Consider the following 20404-nt stretch of genomic DNA (forward strand, 5'->3'; position numbering starts at 1 on the left):
ACCAAAATGGCAGCAGCCTCAACAGTTAACCCTTGTGTACTGTTCGTTAGGGTGCATTCTCGTGTCTTTGGGGTCAAACAGTAACAATAACCATTTAATTTTGTACCATAATCATGGAATTTTTTAAACAAATGTAATAACACTAACTTCACAAATTTAGTTAACTTCACATTAATTTTCATATAAAATAAAATCATGTTATGTTACATTCACTTCAGTAAAGATCTACATTTCTCAATTTCAGTCAGGGAGAAAATATGAAAAAGGTGTCATGCGTTAGGGGCAGATTAGTGTTTTTACGGACATTTCCAACCTTTCCCTCTTCTTGTCTATGGTCCCCACATGATTTAAAACGTCCATCATTGTGCCTGTAACAAAGCAACTGAAAATCACTTGCTTAAATGACTGATGTCCTGTTGCTCTGACCCCCATCATCAGCAAATGCTTTGAGAGGCTAATCAGAGATTACATCTGCTCTGTGCTGCCTGCCTCACTGGACTAACAGCAGTTTGCTTAGCACAACAACCACTCCACTGATGATGCCAATGCACTTACACTACATACTGCTCTCTCCCACCTGGAAAAGAGGAACACTGATGTGTGAATGCTGTTTGTAGACTACAGCTCAGCATTCAACACCATAGTGCCCTCCAGTGTTGATGTGAAACTCCAAGCTCTGGGCTTAAACAGCTCGCTGTGCAGCTGGATCCTGGACTTCTTGTCAGGCAGACGCCTGGAATGGGCAACAACATCTCCTCATCACTGACCCACAACATTGGAGCCCCGCAGGGCTGTGTTCTCAGGCCACTCCCGTATTCCCTATTAACACATGACTGTGTGGCAACACATAGCTCAAATGCCATCATGAAGTTTGCTGATGATACGACGGTGGTAGGTCTGATCACTGACAATGATGAAACAGCCTACAGAGAGGAGGTGCACACTCTGACACGCTGGTGTCAGGAGCACAGCCTCTCCCTCAAGGTCAGCAAGACCAAGGATCTTGTGGTGGACTTCAGGAGAAAAGAGAACACAGCCCCATCACCATCAATAGAGCACCAGTGGAGAGAGTCAGCAGCTTCAAGTTCCTCGGTGTCCACATCACTGAAGAACTCACATGGTCAGTCCACACTGAGGCCGTTGTGAAGAAGGCTCACCAGAGCCTCTTCTTCCTGAGACGGCTGAGGAAGTTTGGAATGAATCACCACATCCTCACACGGTTCTACACTAACACTGTAGAAAGCATCCTGACTGGCTGCATCACTGCCTGGTACGGCAACAGCACCGCCCTCAACCGCAAAGCCCTGCAAAGTGTAATGCGAACAGCCAGGCACATCATCGGAGATGAGCTTCCCTCACTCCAGGAGATCTACACCAGGCGGAGTATGAGAAAAGCTCGGAGAATCATCAGAGACTCCAGCCCCCGAGCCATGGGCTGCTCTCCTGCTACCATCAGGCGGTATTGCAGCATCAGGTCCCGCACCAGCCGACTTGATGACAGCTTCTTGCCCCAAGCAATCAGACTTTTGAACTCTTGATCGCTCATGATACATATATCAGCACTGCACTTTATTTGCCTCAGACTGGACTCACATTTTATACTTCTCATAATAACACACTGGCAACTGACTATCAGCCGACAGCTGAATGTCAACACAACACTTCATATTTATTTCCACTGATTACATGTTGCTTGGAACTGACTTTCACCCACTGTTGCACATGTGTATATGGTTGAGTGACAATTAAGGGATTTGATTTGATTTTGATTGCTGCCATATGCTGGAATTTTTTTTTTTTTTTTTTTTATGAAAATGACCTGAAATTACTACTATAACCAGTAGATGGCTGCAGAGGTCCACTCATTTGCTTGGTTGTAGCAAACAGATTTTTTTTTTTTTTTAGATCTTATCACAAAGTTATGCATTTGGAGATATATTTAGATATTATTAAAGACATTACAAAATCACTATTTTTTCAAAGTTTAGCATTTTTTTGTTTGAGGTGTTTTGAAGTGTCAGTTTTTGCAACGATGCTATAGGCTATGTTATAGTCTCACCTATTTATTCCTGTGTGTGTATGTGTGTGTGTGTGTGTGTGTGTGTGTGTGTGTGTGTGTGTGTACGTGCACAGGTTTAACTATATTTGTGACTGCAACATTTTTGAAAATGTCCTCACTAATACAGGGAAACTTGTTGAAAACCCACTAGTGAGGAAATTTAGGTGGTCCTCACTAGTAAAAAAGGCTCGTAAATCGACCAAATCATGTTTAGCTTTAAATCTACTAATGTGCACAGATTTCTGTGAGGGTTAGGTTTAGGGGTGGGGTTAGGGGATAGAAAATATCATTAGCCTGCCATGAAATCAGTGGAAGTCTATGAGATGTCCTCACTTATAGTGAAACAAACCTGTGTGTGTGTGTGTGTGTGTGTATGAATTAGTGTGTGTGTGGGTGGGTGGGTTTGGGTGGTTTACAAGGATATTTTTTAGGTTAAAAACTAGTAATTACAAGGATATTATATTATGCTATAAATGTGGTTTATGAGGACATTTCTAGTGTCCCCATAATCAAATCGCTTAAAAAACATACTAAACTATGTTTTTTTGAAAATATAAAAATGCAGAAAGCTTTTTGAGGGTTAGGTTTAGGGGTAGAGTTAGGGTTAGGAGATAGAACATTATGTCTATGAAGAGTCCTCATAAGGATAGCCGCACCAACGTGTGTGTGTGTGTGTGTGTGTGTGTGTGTGTGTTCTGCATTATGGCTGATTTTATTTGACAGATTCTATAAAAAATGCTCTCTGTTCTCACCTATTCATTCCTGTGTGTGAGTGTGTGTGTGTGTGTGTGAGCACGTGCATTACGCAAATTGGATGTGTTATAGTATCACCCCTTCATTTCTCTGTGTGTGTGTGTGTGTGTGTTTGTTCTGCATTGTGGCTGATTTATTGATTTTATTTGACAAATTAAAAACAAAATGCTTCTTTTTATTGTCTCACACATTCATTTTCTATGTTGGGTCAAATTTGACCCTGAACACAACAAGTGTGAATTTTTCTGTCACACCACCAGAATCCAGCCCCATTTGTGTGTGTGTGTATAGATAGCAAATGTAGGAAAAGTCACCAAACCTCATGCCACTGAGACGAAGGAAACCGTGTTTTTTTTAAAGAAGCACAGTTCAAAAGGGGTCATTTTTACCTCAAAGCTAAGGGTTAAAGGTAGTTTACATATATTTCTGTTTGAAATTAAATTTGATTATAGTCAGTGTTGCCTGGATTGCTTTCTTTGTTCTTAAACATTAGGCAAGAACATACAGAGGTGAATTAATGAATTAACATTAATGTGATTGCTATAATGTGTGGTTAACAACAAAGCCACACATGGATCTGTTTAGGCATTATGAGTGTTGCCAGGTCCAAGGACATGAACAGTGAAATTGTCATATTGTACTGTAATTACATTACGACATGACGTGCACGCAGCATATTCAACTCGACAAGATGCAAAGCAGATTTCAAACATGAAGAATTGATAACTGTGGTTTAATTAAATAATGTGGGGTTTATTGAAGGTTGTGTAGGGGGTTGTAACTAAATTCAGTAGACACTTTAGGTAAGAAAATGTGCTTAGAACCCGCATGCATATTTATGTTTACATTTACTTATAAATGTGAATGGGGTAAAAAGAGGATATAATCTGCAGATATCAGAGGCCTAAACATTAGTGGACTCAATTATTAATATATTAACCACAGAAGAGAGGCATTCAACCTTCAGCCCTTCTGCACCTACTCCTTATCCCATTTATTTCTAGACCTGTTAAGGACCTAGTGTACACAGATGTGTATGTCTTGAGTTGTAAATATTAGAGGATGAATGACTTCAAAACATCTTTTCCTGTTTTCTTTGGTGAAGTCATCAAATCATACATGATAGATTGCATATCACAACGGAATTTTCTACTGGAACAGGGAAAGTTTCCATTGAAGTTTAACCCAGACTGCACTAACGAGCGGATACTAATGAACACAGGAGGAAAGGCTGAGTCAGCATAGTACTAAGATAATACAATAGAGCAAGATAGAATTCGCAGTTTGAAATTCAGTGGGTCAGTTTTTACTGTGAAAACATGCACATTGGAAAGACATTTGTATTTTTGTATTTTGTATTTTTTTTATGCTCATTTTAGTATTGTGCAATAGAACGTATTCATCAAAGTTATTATACATTATCACCTGTGCTTAAGTTAATCATTGGTAGAAAGCACAACCTCTTGTTACTACAGACCAACCCCATCATCTCCCCTTTTAAATATCCCATTCAGGGTTAGATTGAAGGTATATCAGTGATCACTATCCTGCAGAATGCCTTGTTATGAAGTTTTTTCGATACTGAAAGGACAGTGTAACTTTGTGTTTTGAGAAAAGAGTGGTTTATAATTTTTAAGTCACCACTTGACACAGACCATTTATAACAAGTATAGCATGCTCGCTCACAAAATAGAGAAAATGGACTCAGGAAATGCAGGGTATCGTGTACAGAGGGAGGTTATAGATGAACAAAGACTGAAAGAGCTATCTCAGAGAATGGACTTCTCCCAGACCAACACTCCCTTTTCCCATCGGCTGAAAAAGTCACTCAGGTAAGCTTCAGTCATGCATTGTGTTTGTGGGAATGGCATTAGGCCGAATTGTTTATAGATTTAATTCCAGAAGTGCTTTCAGTTGACACCAAAGGACAATCTCTTTTATGTCTCTATGTCAGCTGTTCTGTACCCAGACTGAAACATAGCATCATTGGTTTTTTGCCTATTCTATCCTGGTTACCTCGTTACTCCATCTGGGATTATGGCATGCCAGATCTTATCTCTGGCATCAGTGTGGGCATCATGCATCTTCCACAAGGTAAGAGGACATGTCTGGGCTATTTTTTTTGTCAAGGACTGTAAATATAACCTTTGATTAGGGGTTTTTAAGGGTCCTGTTTGTGTGTTTTAGGAATGGCCTATGCATTGCTGGCCTCTTTGCCTCCAGTGTTTGGACTTTACACATCCCTCTATCCTCCATTAATTTACTTTATTTTTGGAACCTCCAGACACATCTCCGTAGGTGAGAGCAAAATGTGCCTTCTTTTCACATCGAAAATTGAACAACAAAATATTAGCTCATTTCATTAGGTCTGAATGGATTGTTTTCTGCATTAATTTTGCATGAAGAATACATTTTTGATCAGTTCTGCTTGCTATTTTTCATCTTTATTATTTAAATTGAACCTCATAATGCTCTGACTTTAATTGTGTTTGTGTGTGTATGCATAGGCACGTTTACTATCCTTAGTATTATGATTGGAAGTGTAACAGAGAGACTGGCCCCTGATGCAAGTTTCCTTATTTACAATGGCACTAATGTGACTGAGGAGGTGGATATCATATCTAGAGACTTCTATAGAGTACAGGTTGCTGCTGCCGCCACTGTACTGGGAGGTCTAATTCAGGTTCCTAAATACACGCACACATGCAAACACATACTCATGCATGCTGTACATAAAGTATATCTAAACTCACCACGTAAATGTAAGTTTGTCTATAAATATACATCATGTAATACTCTTTACAAACAGAGAGGTGAATTTAAACATACGCATTATATCTAATTACATAAACACAAATATCTTTACTAATGTAGGTTTATTTATTTATTATCTCTCCATTTGAAATGTCCATTTTGTATTCTCACTCAGGTTGTATTAGGATTGGTGCAGTTTGGATTTGTCGGTACTTATCTTTCAGAGCCGTTGGTCAGAGGTTATACAACAGCAGCATCAGCTCATGCTGTAGTAGCCCAATTAAAGTACATCCTTGGAGTCTCACCCAAGCGCTTCAATGGACCTCTGTCTATTGTCTATGTGAGTATAATCAAACAAGCATTGGATATGGATGTCTCAGTGCATGCATGATTACGCATTAATAAGCACTACACTGTCATTTCTCTGTGCAGACTCTGGCAGACTTGTTTTGGTTGCTGCCAGAGACTCATCTCCCATCACTGCTGGTCAGTGTTGTGTCCATTGTGGTTCTCATCACTGCCAAAGAAATTAACAACACATTCAGACAAAAACTGCTGGTGCCCATTCCAGTAGAACTTTGCACTGTACGTAAAGTTCCAACTAATTTTTTGATAATTCACTCATGTTTGCTCGCATCTCTTCTTCATAGTTTGAATTCATCCCATTGTATGTACTTGTAGCTGTTTTATTTTATAGGATTTGTTAAGCAGGGTCTCTGTCGAATCCCTTGGTAGTGGTTGTCCTTGATGCCCTCTCTGTGTTATTAATCTGCGTAGTCAGCATTTCCGTTCTCTGCATCATACTGTTTGCATCAAATCTCTTAGCAATTACTAATAGTATTACCTAGTCTGGCTTCTTATTTACTACACAGGAATCATTAACCTAAGTTTACCCTTAGCTCATGAAATTTATTAAAGTTTATGTGTATGTTTATGCTAGATTGTAGTGGCGACAGTTATATCATTCTACACTCGGTTGAATGCAAGCTATACAATTTCGGTTGTTGGGGAGATCCCAAGTGGGTAAGTTTTTACATCTTAAAATATTTTAATAATAGGTTGTTTTTTTTATTTTTATAAATTATACTTATTCACAATAATATCTTGTGGAAATAAGTTTATGACTATAATATTTACTGTAAAATATCACTCAGTTGCACTAATGTTTTTTATTTTATTTTTTATTTTTTGGTTTTTGGGTCAACTGGCCTTTAATTTGCCTTAATTTGTGCTTGCTAAGACTTGAGCCTCCTAGAGTTCCAAATGCCAGTGTCTTTTCTGATGTGGTGGTAGATGCCTTTGCTATGGCCATTGTTGGCTATGCAATTTCCATCTCTTTGGGCAAAACCTTTGGTCTCAAACATGGTTACAAAGTAGAGAGCAACCAGGTGAGTAAATCACCATAGCACATAGGGATAAAGACAATCAAATAACTACACTGTAACTGAACTCTCTCTTTCTCTCTCAATGTATTGTAGGAGCTGGTGGCTTTGGGTCTCAGTAATACAGTCGGAGGATTTTTCCAGTGTTTTTCAGTTTGTTCCTCTATGTCTCGAAGTCTTATACAGGAAAGCACTGGAGGCAAGACACAGGCAAGACAAATTCACATGTGTGGCTGACCCATGCATGCACTTAGGCATTTACTGAGGCTAGTATTGTTTTTTTGCATTTTGTTTAGATCGCAGGAGTGGTGTCTGGGGTGATAGTACTGGTGACTGTGCTGAAATTAGGTTCACTTTTTCAAGAGTTGCCAAAGGTATGTGTAAATGGTTCTCTTTGAGGACTGAGTCAGACTCCATCTATTTGTGTCATATCTGCATACATTATTTTAGTATGAGCTTTGAATAAAGTCTTAACTAGATTCCATTCTTTTTGTGTGTCCAGGCAGTTCTTTCTGCCATTGTCTTTGTGAATCTGAAGGGAATGTTCAAGCAGTACTACGACACAGTTACACTGTGGCGTAGTAGCAAGATTGATTTGGTAAGTAAAGTTTCCTACAGAAATGCTGTATTCTTCTACATTCATTTTATTTTTCAAATGTAATCCTACAGATTGTTTTCCATAATTTCTGCTTTGTTAATGTGCATAGTAATTAATCAAAGTCCTCTGTTTTTTGTTCTGAGTAGTTGATATGGTTGGTGACGTATGTGTCTACCATACTCTTTAACTTGGATATGGGTCTGGGTGCCTCCATGGGTTTCGCTCTACTCACTGTTATCTTCAGAACTCAACGGTTAGAATACTTCCTTCTGCTTCTAATCTTGCAGGCATATTTCTTTGGGAGCACTCTTTTTAGGGGTTCTCCATTCTCAATGTTGTTCCATTCACTTACTGTACCTTGTTTGACTGTATCGTACAACATCTGCTTTCTGTTTAAGGCCCAGATACTCACTACTGGGACATCTCCCTGGCACTGAGCTTTATCTAGATATGGAGACACACAAGGAGGTGTGGTATATGAGTGGTATCTATTATCATATTATCGTACAAATAAAAAATTGAACTGGATTATTGAACTGTCTGCCATTTGTTTATAATGGCAGCTAAAAAATAATTAATCGATATAAATAATCTCCTGTCCAGAAATATCAAGGAAAATGTATTCCATATGGCCCCCATTACACCTATGTGAATATGTATTTCCAATTTACTGTATTTGCGTAAGCAGACCTATAACTAACATGCTTTATGGTCTATGCATTTGTTAGGTGAGGGAGGTACCAGGCATCACCATATTTCGCTCCTCTGCCACCATGTACTTTGCTAATGCTGAACTTTATCTTGAGGCGCTTAAGAAAAAGGTAAAATACTTTGTTTGCAACATGTACTATTCAGTACTTTAGAATATCTAAGAAGATACACCTACTCCTATTCACTGTGTTCGCTAATACACATTCAATTGCTGTGTACAAAAAGAGTGGCCTAGACATCGGAAAAATGCTCACCTATAAGCGCAGACAGGAGGCCAAGCAGAGACGCAGAGAGAGGAGAGCTGAGCAAAGAGCACGAAGAGAGGCAAAAAGACAGGTAGATGACCTCTGCTAATTGTTTTCATGGTTACTGGATGATGATATTATAAATGGCTTTCATAGTTTCTTTGTTTTTTAACTTAAGCAATTGTGTGCGTACAATACTGCCTACATATAGTTGTGGCTTGAATTTCCAGTGAACAGTTGTTCAACTCTGCACAAACTTTCATTCTCTTCTGTTACAGAAAAAAGCTCTTAGAGCAGCCTCTCAGCGATCCAAAAATGCCGTATTTTCAGTGGAAGAAGAGGCAGGACAGTTGAGGGAAAGAGATGAAGACACACAAAGAGAGGGAGAGCCTGGCTGGAGAGAGCGAGAAAACAGTACAGTGTTTGTAATGCCCTCTGATGGCAATCATACCTGGGTATACCTTAAGGGCACTGACCCTGAAACCAGCACCCTGGGGTCAATGTCAGATTTACTCGATGGGGACACCACCACGATGGACTCCAGTAGTGAGGACACTTTAAGCAGGGACCTGGAGAGGGTTTCTCTGGGATCTCTGGGGAAGTGGACCTGGGATATCCACTCTATCATCTTAGATTTATCCACTGCTAACTTTATTGATGCAGTGGCCATCAAGACACTACGGAATGTGAGTGATCCAAAAGTCTGTAAGAAAATACTAAGCCGCTTTTTGCAAAAAGTGATTTTGTATTGAAACAGAGCAAATTGTACAGCTTTCGTCTCAATTCTTTACTCTAGATATTCCACGATTTTGGAGAGATTGATGTGGATATTTACTTAGCAGGCTGTCAAGGTAGGTGCATCTCTCACTTTCAGAGCTTCTACAAAGTCTGACAATGAGGTTAGTTGTATTATGGTTCATCAGATTTATTACTTTTACATTGGACTTCAGACCAACATTCCTCTCAAGTCATTTTATTCAATCCAAAACAAAGCTGTTATGGTTAAATTATGTGGGCTATGCTTTGTTTTCAAGCACTGGTGGTGGAACAGCTTGAGCGTGGCGGGTTCTTCTCTGATGACATCACTGAGGGCCATGTATTTGCTACTGTGCATGATGCAGTTATGTACTGTCTGAAGCATCGAGTAGCTGGGACTATACACAGCTATGAGGATGCTCTGGTAGGTTCTAAATTATATAAGTACATTCACCAACACACATTTACACACACCCATGCACACAAATGTGAACACACATTAATTTATTTTAATACAAATTAGCATGCATGCCTGTTAAGAAAACGTACAAACATTCATAATGGAATATGATTTCTATCATTTACAGCATGTTTTAAACTTCTCATTTCAGGATGTGAGTGGTACCCGACTATAAGGATTTTTGATTTGTTCAGCATGCTCCTCGTCTCATTCACACTGTATACACAAAAACTAGACCTCAGCATTAACTTATCTACTAGCATTTTGGTCAGGAGTTGGGAGTAATAAGGTACAACTGTTACTTCAGTGTTCTGATTTGAGATGTTTATGAAATGTAGTCTTTTAAAACGTATTATGCATGTTTGTTTCAATTTCTGGTTTTAGGTTACTAGTAAGGGAATATTGTAAATTTGAATGATTACTCGTTTCTAAGGTGAATACCTATTTTTAATTGAAATGCAATTACTGTGATTTATGAGTTTTGTGATAACAAATCATCAAATTGGAGGAAAATTTATTTTTTGAGAGTATAAAAGTCGTGTGTTTTTAAAGAAACTTACTTAGGCATGACTTGTCTTTATTTAATATTTTATTGAAGAAAGTGATTCTGTGCATTTTAAGGTCACAGCAACAGTGTGACTAAACTACAATAAATAAACAATAAATAAATAAAATTAATTTCAGTTAGTCTTCTTTGGATGCAATTCATAAAAGGCAAACATTGTAATTACTAAATAAAACATTTCAATATAAATGACTAAAATCCAAACAAATCATACAAGATTGTGCAAGTTTAACATGCTTATCTTCAGGAGTATCTGAGAGGGAATAAGTGCAAGAAACATCTGGCAGAGATGGAGGCTTACTACATGTCACATAGGTTGGACCTCCTGGTGTTTTTAGTTACTAAAGCTAGTAAACAAACCTGTAGTTCATTGAAACTACAACTATCTAATGCTTCAAGGAATATTCTGAGTTCAATACAAGTTAAGCTCAATCGAAAGCATTTGTGGCATAATGTTGATTACCGCAAAAATTAGTTTAGACTCGTCTCACCTTTTCTTTTTAAAAAAGCAAAAAATAAGGTTACAGTGAGGCACTTACAATGGAAGTGAATGTGGCCCATTTTTGGAGGGTTTAAAAAGACAGAATTGTGAAGCTTATAATTTTATAAAAGCATTTACATAAGTTCTTCTGTTAAAACTCATGTATTATTTGAGCTGTAAAGTTGTTTAAATTGTAATTTTTACAGTCATTTTAGGGTTTAAAGGTTTGTTGACATTACATCGTTGTGGAAACGAAGTTGTAAAATCGGCTATAACTTGCCACAAAAAAAGTTAGTAATCAACTTTATGACACTAAAATCATGTTTACATGCATATTATGTCTTGTGGCTATACTTATGAAAAAGTGAGTATTTAATGTCGTAATAAAAAATTGGCCCCCATTCACTTCCATTGTAAGTGCCTCACTGTAACCTCGATTTTAGATTTTTTAAAGAGTAGGGGATAGTAATGGCATTGAAGCTGTAAAATACACAAAAAAGGTTAGTAAGCTATTTTATCACACTAAAATCATGTTAACATGCATATTGTTTACTTCTTGTAACTATACTTTTGAAAAGGTGAGTATTGTAATGTTTTTGTTTTTTGAAGAAAAGGAGGGACAAACTAAACTAATTGTTAATTTTTGTGGTAATCAACATTATGCCACAAATGCTGTCGACTGAGCTTAACTTGTATTGAACCCGGAATATTTCTTTAACACCCTCTGCAGGTCATCTTCCTCAAACACATTTGGGAATTTTAAATGTGCGAAATTCTCTTCAGTAGAAAGCAACTGAATATTTTTCACACTCTTTGGCCACATACACACTGCAAATTGTTTGAGAAGGGTATAGCTGCAGACAGAGCTCCAAAAAGGGGCAGGAGCTCCAAATCGCCAGCAAAGATATAGGGAGCACCTTACCTAACCCTAAACGTCTGTGGAGGTGTCGCACACTTTTGGAGTTCACACATGACTAATAAATTGCTGGAGGTCACCAAGTCGCTGTACTGTGTGTTATTAGTAGTTATTCCTACTCAACTACACTATCCAATGGTATCAGGAGGCGGATCACGTGAGATCCAGTGCCAGCACTGCCACAGTTAGCTCTGATGCTGCTTTGTAGCTGCAAATTACTAATTAATATGTCACTGCATTAACAACTATTTGTTCAATTCGGTTAATTTTTAGTGAGCGAATCCTGTTGAAGTATGCGGTTGTCACTACCCTAAAACCATCTTTAGCTGCAGTGTGCATGTGGCTTTTAAAAGGTACACTAGAGTGTAAACACAATATGTAAACATAGTTATCAAATATGGCTGCATTTCCATGAAAAAATAAATAATAATTCCTTCAGATATCTACAATCGGAACAGTAGCATTGTCGTTCACAATTAAATAAAGCTCAAGCTTATTCTTGCTTATCCCTGAATCCAACCTAGTAGAAGTTCCAACTTAGTCACTGGGACTGCTGGAGATCGGGTGAAGCCTCATTCAGTTCTGAATATGAAGAGATGTCTTTTTTATAATGTTTTTTTTTTGTTTTTTTTTTGAATGAGACACAAACAGACGTATTTTGTATATGTATTGGTATGTGTCTGCGAATGAGGTCAGTGTGTTTAAATGCTTTGGGGTGTATGAGTGATCCTGAGGTATGTGTGTGTGTGTGTACACGCGATTTTCTGCTGGTAATCGAATGGTAATGTGTCTATTAGTCTTGGCATGCATGGGTGTGGGTGTGTATGTGTGATAAGAGAGTGAGTAACTATCTATAGATCATGACACACAAGTGAGTATGTGTATGTGTTGTGCATTGCTCTAAGTAGAAGTGTGTGTGCTACAGAACATGCTGTGTATTTTTACAGGTCTTGGTGTGTTTCTGTGTGCTGGTCCGAGTTCAGTTCTGAAATCAGTTCTTCCTGCTCCTGTGTCTCTTGTTGTTGTGAAACAAACTGTTGGTAGCGTGCCTGCCGCTGGTAGTCTGGGTCTACATTGATCCAATTATTAGCGACCCACTTGGTCCCTCGCGTGACCACACAGCCCCCATGAAGAGAGTACTCATCCTGATCACCCACCCAACCTACAGAGGGCAGCACATCAAGTTTTTATAGTTTATGAAAAACACTTTCTAGATAGGTAGCACTATATAAAACAGCAAAAATATACTATAAAAGAGAAGATTAGTTATATTTATTACCTCTGCCATCGGAAAGATAGTTATACCAGAAAACCGCTGTCCCCTTAGTGGGCTTCACTCTCAGGTTGCCTTTATCACAGTGTTTCCTCGTGTCCAACAGATCCACATCATTCTGTATCAATGACTGGAGAACCCATACAAATATGCATGTAATTTTTGGCTATAAGTGCTAAAAAAGCGCAAAACTGTTGCTTTTGAATCAAGAACAAATGTCCATATACAAATACACATGATGCAAAGAATTTATAGTAATCTGCACACACCGCTTCTTCATAGGTCCTGTTATCTGCCACCGGAAAGGTTGTTTCCCCTCCTTCTTCTACATTATTAAGGTAAAACAAAACTGTGATATACCTGCAAAGACAACATAAACAATATGAACCTTGGATACATCTACTTAGCTCAAGAACAAGTATTCAACATCAACAACAATTTAAACCAAAACAAAACCACTTACAAAAGGAATAATAAAGACATAATAGACAGTATTTTTGGCATTTTATCTTACAGTGTTTGTAAACCTAAAGCTAAATACATATTCCAATTTATTAACATATACATTAGAGTTGGGAATCTTAACCTCTGTGATTCACCTGCAGGAAGTCTGGAATGGGGATGTGGTGTTGGCAGCGAGGTGAGTGTGTGTACAGGCTGTTTCAGGGTACACTGGCCCACTATCATGATGAGCGTGGTAATGGCCTCCCTGCTCATAGCGCACTACTTGAAGCGGTTCACTTAACTCCACCAGCGAGGATGGGAGTCGTGTTAAACGTGTCACTCTTAAAAGGCAGGAATAAAAACAGTAGAGCAAAAGAGAGAGGAGAGAGAGAGAGAGACATGGAGAAAGAGAAGCTTGTGAAATGCTGTATGAAGTTAATACACTTTACAGGACAATGATGAGAAAGAACAGATATAGATAGGATTGAGGAATTAGGGGTGGACACCTTTTGCGGAGGTCTTGTAGGACCCAATGTGCTCCCTGGCCCTGGTAGAGCCAGGTATGTCTGCTGTTCCTCACCAGCTGGCTCCTCTCCACTCCACGCTGTAGCAGAAAATGCTGAAAGGCATCACTTCTCAGACATCCGAACTCCTCTAAACTCAAGAGACCTGTGTCAAAAAAACAAAACAGACATACATGCATACAGTACATACACTCAAATTGAACAAGTATTTGTCAGGTTATGATCTATGTGTGGTAAAGGAATAGTTCACCCAAAATTGATAATTCTCTCATCATTTACTCACCCTTATGCCATCTCACACTCATCTGACTTTCTTCTGCACAACACAAAATTTTTTTTAAGGATGTATGAGGCATATTTGTCCATATAATGTAAGTCAATGGGATCCAAACATCCTGAAAAACTCAGAAAAGGACATAAAGTCAGCATAAAAAGTAATCCATATGATTTGAGTGCTTTAATCCAGGTCTTCTGAAGCGATATGATAGCTTTAGGTGAAAAACAAAGCAAAAATTTATGAAAAAAGTTATGCACGTTCATGAGAGAAGCTTGTCCACAAGTCCTCACACTTGACACATACATGTTTGCATGTTCGCGTGAGAACTGACGCAGGCACAATACAACTGGAAGTTCTCGCGTGACCTTATTCAAGTAGTGCCATCTTTGATTTTTAATGGGAATGACAACGAGGATGTGAGAGATAGACTTACAGTCTCTTCAATGGGCTGTATTGCAATTTAAAGTGTTTTTGGATCATTCTGCAGACAAAAAAATATATAAATATATGTCCAAGAACAAACAGTATACAAAGAACTCCAGACAACATAAGTTGTGGAAAATCAGATGTGATCTAGGAGCTTTATACTGCTTTATACCGTCCGTGCCATTAAAGAAATGGTAAGTCTATCCCTCACAGCTCGTTGTCATTCCCATTAAAAATCAAAGAAGGCGCTAGCTATGTTTGGTGAATGGACTGAATTTTTTTCTTTGTTTCTCATCCCAAGCCAGGGGCGGACTGGCCATCGGGAGACCCGGGACTTTTCCCCAAGGGCCAGCTGCGAAACTGAACTGTGTTATGCAGAACGGGCCACAAAACGGCGCCGCAATATGCCGAACAACGATATGCAGAAAAGGACAGTGACCCCCCCCCCAACAACTTTTGGGCCAATTTCTATGTAAACTCTTCTCTTCCCAGTCCGCCCCGTCCTAAGCTATCATACCACTTCAGAAACCATGGATAAAACCACTCAAATCATATGGATTACTTTTATGCTGCCTTTACATCCATGTTGAACCCCATTGACTTGACAAAAATACCTCATACATCTTTCAAAAAAATCATGAATAAATGGTGAGAGAATGATCATTTCCTTTAAGTTTTGTTGGTCCATTTTGGTAGACCTGCAGTAATGCTGTAATGTTCGTAGAATCTCCAACTTGGGTCTTTACCATTTCCATCCTGATCAACTTTTAGGCCATCATAGATTTCCTTAAGGTTCTCGGAAGTTAACCAGATTCCATCTCTCACTCGAGAGTGTGTCAATATCTACATCAGAAAATATAGCAACCAAGTTACAGACTGTAAATGCAAAAAAAACCACAAAAAAAAAAACAGATATAAACACTGATACATGTACAGCCACAAACACACACTTTTGCCCAAAATATCCATGCGGTACAAACATACACTTTTATGCGAAAGCAGGGCTAATGGATAATTGTTGATAGATACCTCATGAGGTTGCAGTTGGCCATCCTGGTTGAGGTCAAGGAAATTAAAGATTTCTTCGGGACTTAGGTTAAGCTGCTGATTAAGCTCCTCTTGACCTTCAGGAACCATAACCTGACTCTCCATCAAACCCTTCAGCTGAGCCAGGTGCACAACTACACTACACTCCTCCTCTGACAGAAATTCAGGGATCTCTACAGCAACACACAAACAAACAAACAGACTCACAATGGTGTTTTACATAGGTTAATGGATCATTTTACTGTATAAACTACATTAATGGATCAACATGTAAACTATTTAACAGCAATATGAAAGAGGGGATTACATTTTTAATCTAATTTAAAGGAATATTTCACCCAAAAATATAATTTCTCCCATTATTTACTCACCCGCATGCCATCCCAGATGTGTATGACTTTCTGTCTTCTGCAGAATACAAACGAGATTTTTAGAAGAATATCTACACTCTGTACATCCATACAATGCAAGTTAATGGTGATCAAAACTTTGAAGCTCCAAAAAGCACATAAAGGCAGCATAAATGTAATCCATACGACTCCAGAGGTTTAGTCCATGTCTTTAGAAGCGACCTAATCGGTTTTGAGTGAGAACACACCAAAATGTAACTCCCTTTTCATCGTACATCTTGCCATTAAATTCATTAGGCAAGATCATGATTTCAAGCTCGATCACACTTCCTATTACTTGAATCTTGTGCAGAGCGCTAGATTTTGCTAAGAAGTGTTATCGAGCTTGTAATCATGATTGCCAAGGAGAAATTTATAGTGAAAAATAATTATATTTTGGTCTTTTCTCACCCAAAACCTACTGGATTCAGAAGACTAAACTACTGGAGTCTTATGGATTACGTTTATGCTGCCTTTATGTGCTTCAAAATGCTGGTCACCATTCACTTGCAATGTATGGACCTACAGGTGAGGTGAGATATTCATTTAAAAATCTTTGTTTCTGCAGAAGATAGTCATACACATCTGGGATAGCATGAGAGTGAGAAATTGATTAGGGAATTTCCATTTTTGAATTAACTATCCCTTTAAAGGAAATGTTTGCCCAAAAATTCAAATTCTAGTCATGTTGCATCAGAGCTACAGAGACTACAGCGAATAGCAGCTTAAATTTGAATCTGTTCCTCATACAAAGCTTTTGTATGGCATCAGAAAGCTTGATATATATGGACTACATTTGTGGTACTTTTTCGGAGCTTGACAGCCTCTAGTCAGTTTTAACTATCACTGTATGTAAAAGAGCACCTTAGACACCCAGTTAATATATCCTTTTGTGTTCCTTGATAGAAAGAATTAGGAACAAGCGGGTGAGTAAATAAAAACTGTTGGGTGAACTATTCTATAAAAGCAACTTTTCTTTACCAAACAGTAGGGGCTTTAGACTGAGTGTCTTCATCACATGGACTTTGCCTGGCACCAATGACACTTTCTGAACATGACCCACCTAAGTAAAAAAAAAATATATATAAATAAATGAAATATCCTATTGTTGTTTGGAAAACCGTAAAATATGACAACACTCACAGAGCCCGAAAAACATATGCAATTCTCTGTACCCGTATTCCTTCAATGCGTGGAAGATACATATTTCGAGGGAATCCAGAGTCTGCAGGAGTCTGCAAATCCGGTGATCCGGTAACTTTATGACTGCTACCTCGACTCGTGAAATCCCGGTTTGACGTGCTCGTGTTAGAGCCGTTATTATAATGAACATACAGCAGAAGTGCAATGACATTGATGATGTAAACGTGGAAGAAAACCATAACCACCATGAAGTAGGAGCGCGAACACACGCTGCTCTTCTGCAGAGAGACGCGCTGACGAGGCAGAGATGTGGGTTGCGGTGATGTCGATGATGCGGTGTCATCCTGCTCAATATTTTCCTGGGGTTCCATCATTTTGACAGACTCTCTGTTGACAGCACTTTTATTGATCTGTATAAACCCCACTATTTAAAGGCTACAAACCTGTTTCTAAAATAACATTATGATGCAAGCCACAGCCAATGTTTGGCTACTAATACACACAGAAAATCCCGCATTAAAACAAAGACGTCACCTTCGAAGACATTAGCTGCTGACTTGCTTAGGGGCCGTTCACACCGAACACGTTTAGCGTCCGCCTATGCTGTTTTTCTATGTAAACATGCGCTTGACGGACGTCTTTGCCCGTTGCGACGCGTCTCGTGCGTTTCTGTTCGATTCGTTACACTGCGTCTAGGTTTTGTAATGTGCAATAACACGTTCGGTCTGAACGGCCCCTAAGTTGCTAAAAGGCTACTTTTCTAACAACACAAACGGATAGCAAAATTCGATAATTTCCCCTGTCTTAAACTACTACCGCGTGAGCGTCGATTTTTTGTGTCGTCTGCACTAACGCTCCTCCAGCTCGAGGCAGCATCACACTCTGTGGCTTACTCAGCACTTAGTTGTCAACATTCACTCTCTTGTTTACTTCGAGTCGAGTGATTAAAGGAGCTGCGTAGCTTCTAGTATCCTTCGACCGGTTGCGTTGCGCCGGAGCACTATTTTGAAATCCGATGTCCTTAAAATCCTCGTTGTGAAGATCTTTTAGTCTTTGCTGAATTATGATTTTTATTTATCCGGCAGCTTCCTTGTTTATGCATCTGTAAGTGAAACTGCAACTGTCTGCGGCATCTCCAACGCACCGCTCACAGCTCATATCCCGCTGCTCACTGATAATAACACTGACAGCAGCAGTGTTACTGCGCCTAGAGCGAGTACAGCACTGCAACCCCCTGGTGGTCAGATACTGTAATGACATAGTTAGAGGAATGACCTGAGAGGTATGTTGTGGGTGGATGGGAGGGCATGTATAGGTGCATGTATGGTGACCAGACGAGCCGAGACGATTTTACGAGCCGTGTCATTCTGCTGAATTACTTCAAACTGTTGTTCCACAATGAAAAGAACTATAACAAAAAAACATTCAGATATTGGATATGAATATATTATGATCCATTTAAACCCAAGGCATTGACTGAAATAATAAGCTAAAATATATACAAAACCATAATTTATAGGGTACTTTCTATTTTCCAACCTTTAAATCAATGTATGAAAATAATATATACTGTATATTATTATAATTATTATTATTTTTAAATATATTTGATTTATTTTAAAGAGAAAGAAAAATATTTACCTTCTATTAAGGGTTAAGTTTAATAATTCATTTTAAAAAGGCTGTCCCACATTCTGATGTCACTACTGAAAGTTTTAGTAGTCCATTGGCTAAGCCTGATTTTAGCCGGCATTTTTGAACGGGAACAGGAAGTGAGACTATAATGGCCATACATAGACCAGTTATTCCAATCACTTCGAAGTAAATGAGACCCAGAGTCAGAAAAATTAGTGTGTAAATTTAAGAATGGTCAATACCAAACACATTCTCTGCACATTTGAGGTTTAATCTGAAATATGATGTTTTATGAAGGTACAGTTGTTCAAAAGTTTATTATTTCTCAATAATCACAAGCTAAAATGAGCTAAAAAAAAAATAAAAAAATTAAAAAAAGCAACACATAAACAGTCTGAAACATATGATAAAATAGTAACATGATTATTTTAGTAGTGATAAAATGTAATGTTAAACCACTAATTTTAAGGAAATAATCAAGGCTATGAACAGTTGTACAAACACAAAAATAATAATATTTTAGATTAAAAACCAAAAAAGTTGGGTCTGGGTAGCTCAGCGAGTATTGACGCTGACTACCATTCCTGGAGTCGTGAGTTCAAATCCAGGGCCTGCTGAGTGACTCCAGCCAGGTCTCCTAAGCAACCAAATTGGCCCGGTTGCTAGGGAGGGTAGAGTCTCATGGGGTAACCTCCTCGTGGTCGCTATAATGTGGTTCTCGCTCTTGGTGGGGCACGTGGTAAGTTGTGCGTGGATCATGGAGAGTTGCATGAGCCTCCACATGCTGTGAGTCTCCACGGTGTCATGCACAGCGAGCCACGTGATAAGATGCGTGGATTGACTGTCTCAGAAGCGGAGGCAACAGACTTGTCCTCTGCCACCCGGATTGAGGCGAGTAACCACACCACCACGAGGACCTACTAAGTAGTGGGCATTCCAAATTGGGGAGAAAAAGGGGATAAAAAAAAACAAAACAAAAAATGTCTCCGCTGGGTCCAAAGTTGGTCAGATTGTTCTGTCACAATATACTTGAGGAAGGACCCAAGATGCAGGATGGCAATGAAAGGTGTTTTATTGAAACCAAAAAAATACAAAATGCTCACGAGGGAGAAATAAAAGATAAGAAAAATAGAACTGAAAACAAACAGACAAGAACAGCTAAACCAAACAGAAAACAAAAACTATCACTAGGGAGAAAAAACAAAACAAGACAAAAGGACTGGAGACTGAACACAACACAACAAACTGACGGGGAAGACAAGACGAAGGAAAGAATATAAAGAGGAAGGGAAGACTGAACACAGGTGCTGCCAATAATTACAAGTGTGAATCAGCACTGTCATGACAAAGCTGAATGCGCTGCTGAGCAGCACCCATGGAGAACACAAGGGAAGGAAGAAAACAAAAGCACATGGACAACCTGAGAGAGAGGTAGAGGAAACTGTCACAATCCCGCCATATAACGAATAAAACCAGACCAAAATGGCAGGATCATGACATAGACAGCTTTAATGGCAAATAAATCCAGACAGGATGGCTTTAATGCATAAGAGCAGATCCATACGA

At 38.8% G+C, this 20404-nt stretch overlaps 2 protein-coding genes across 2 annotated transcripts; one reads left to right on the plus strand and one right to left on the minus strand.

Moving 5' to 3' along the window:
- The first annotated feature begins 4510 nt into the window (after positions 1 to 4510).
- LOC127449297 (solute carrier family 26 member 6-like) lies at positions 4511 to 9996 on the plus strand. The gene is made up of 19 exons (XM_051712638.1): positions 4511 to 4644; positions 4767 to 4906; positions 5000 to 5110; positions 5320 to 5495; positions 5742 to 5906; positions 5999 to 6151; positions 6507 to 6589; positions 6807 to 6954; positions 7045 to 7158; positions 7245 to 7322; positions 7451 to 7546; positions 7693 to 7799; positions 7945 to 8014; positions 8275 to 8367; positions 8483 to 8593; positions 8781 to 9188; positions 9299 to 9353; positions 9537 to 9682; positions 9870 to 9996. Exons 1-19 carry the CDS (start codon positions 4511 to 4513, stop codon positions 9891 to 9893), a joined length of 2412 nt encoding a protein of 803 aa, XP_051568598.1. The 3' UTR covers positions 9894 to 9996.
- On the minus strand, positions 9966 to 18386 carry p4htmb (prolyl 4-hydroxylase, transmembrane b). Its single transcript, XM_051712651.1, has 9 exons — positions 17236 to 18386; positions 17042 to 17123; positions 15654 to 15844; positions 15371 to 15467; positions 13904 to 14066; positions 13553 to 13738; positions 13223 to 13313; positions 12960 to 13083; positions 9966 to 12842 (listed from the first exon to the last, which is right to left on the minus strand). The coding sequence occupies exons 1-9, from the start codon at positions 17575 to 17577 to the stop codon at positions 12622 to 12624; spliced, it is 1497 nt and encodes a 498-aa protein (XP_051568611.1). The 5' UTR covers positions 17578 to 18386; the 3' UTR covers positions 9966 to 12621.
- Positions 18387 to 20404: the final 2018 nt, after the last annotated feature.

The sequence above is a fragment of the Myxocyprinus asiaticus genome, chromosome 12 (genome assembly GCF_019703515.2).
Source record: "Myxocyprinus asiaticus isolate MX2 ecotype Aquarium Trade chromosome 12, UBuf_Myxa_2, whole genome shotgun sequence".
NCBI classification, from domain to species: domain Eukaryota; kingdom Metazoa; phylum Chordata; class Actinopteri; order Cypriniformes; family Catostomidae; genus Myxocyprinus; species Myxocyprinus asiaticus.

Bases quoted from the DNA above. Each gene is read 5' to 3' on its own strand.
- LOC127449297 (XM_051712638.1), top strand. From the start codon at position 4,511: ATGGACTCAGGAAATGCAGGGTATCGTGTACAGAGGGAGGTTATAGAT. The intron at 5,907-5,998 runs GTGAGTATAATC...TTCTCTGTGCAG, and splicing joins GACCTCTGTCTATTGTCTAT to ACTCTGGCAGACTTGTTTTG. The intron at 6,955-7,044 runs GTGAGTAAATCA...AATGTATTGTAG, and splicing joins ACAAAGTAGAGAGCAACCAG to GAGCTGGTGGCTTTGGGTCT.
- p4htmb (XM_051712651.1), bottom strand. From the start codon at position 17,577: ATGATGGAACCCCAGGAAAATATTGAGCAGGATGACACCGCATCATCG. The intron at 15,845-17,041 runs GTAAAGAAAAGT...GTGTTGCTGTAG, and splicing joins TCTAAAGCCCCTACTGTTTG to AGATCCCTGAATTTCTGTCA. The intron at 13,084-13,222 runs GTGTGTGCAGAT...TGGGTTCTCCAG, and splicing joins ACAGGACCTATGAAGAAGCG to TCATTGATACAGAATGATGT.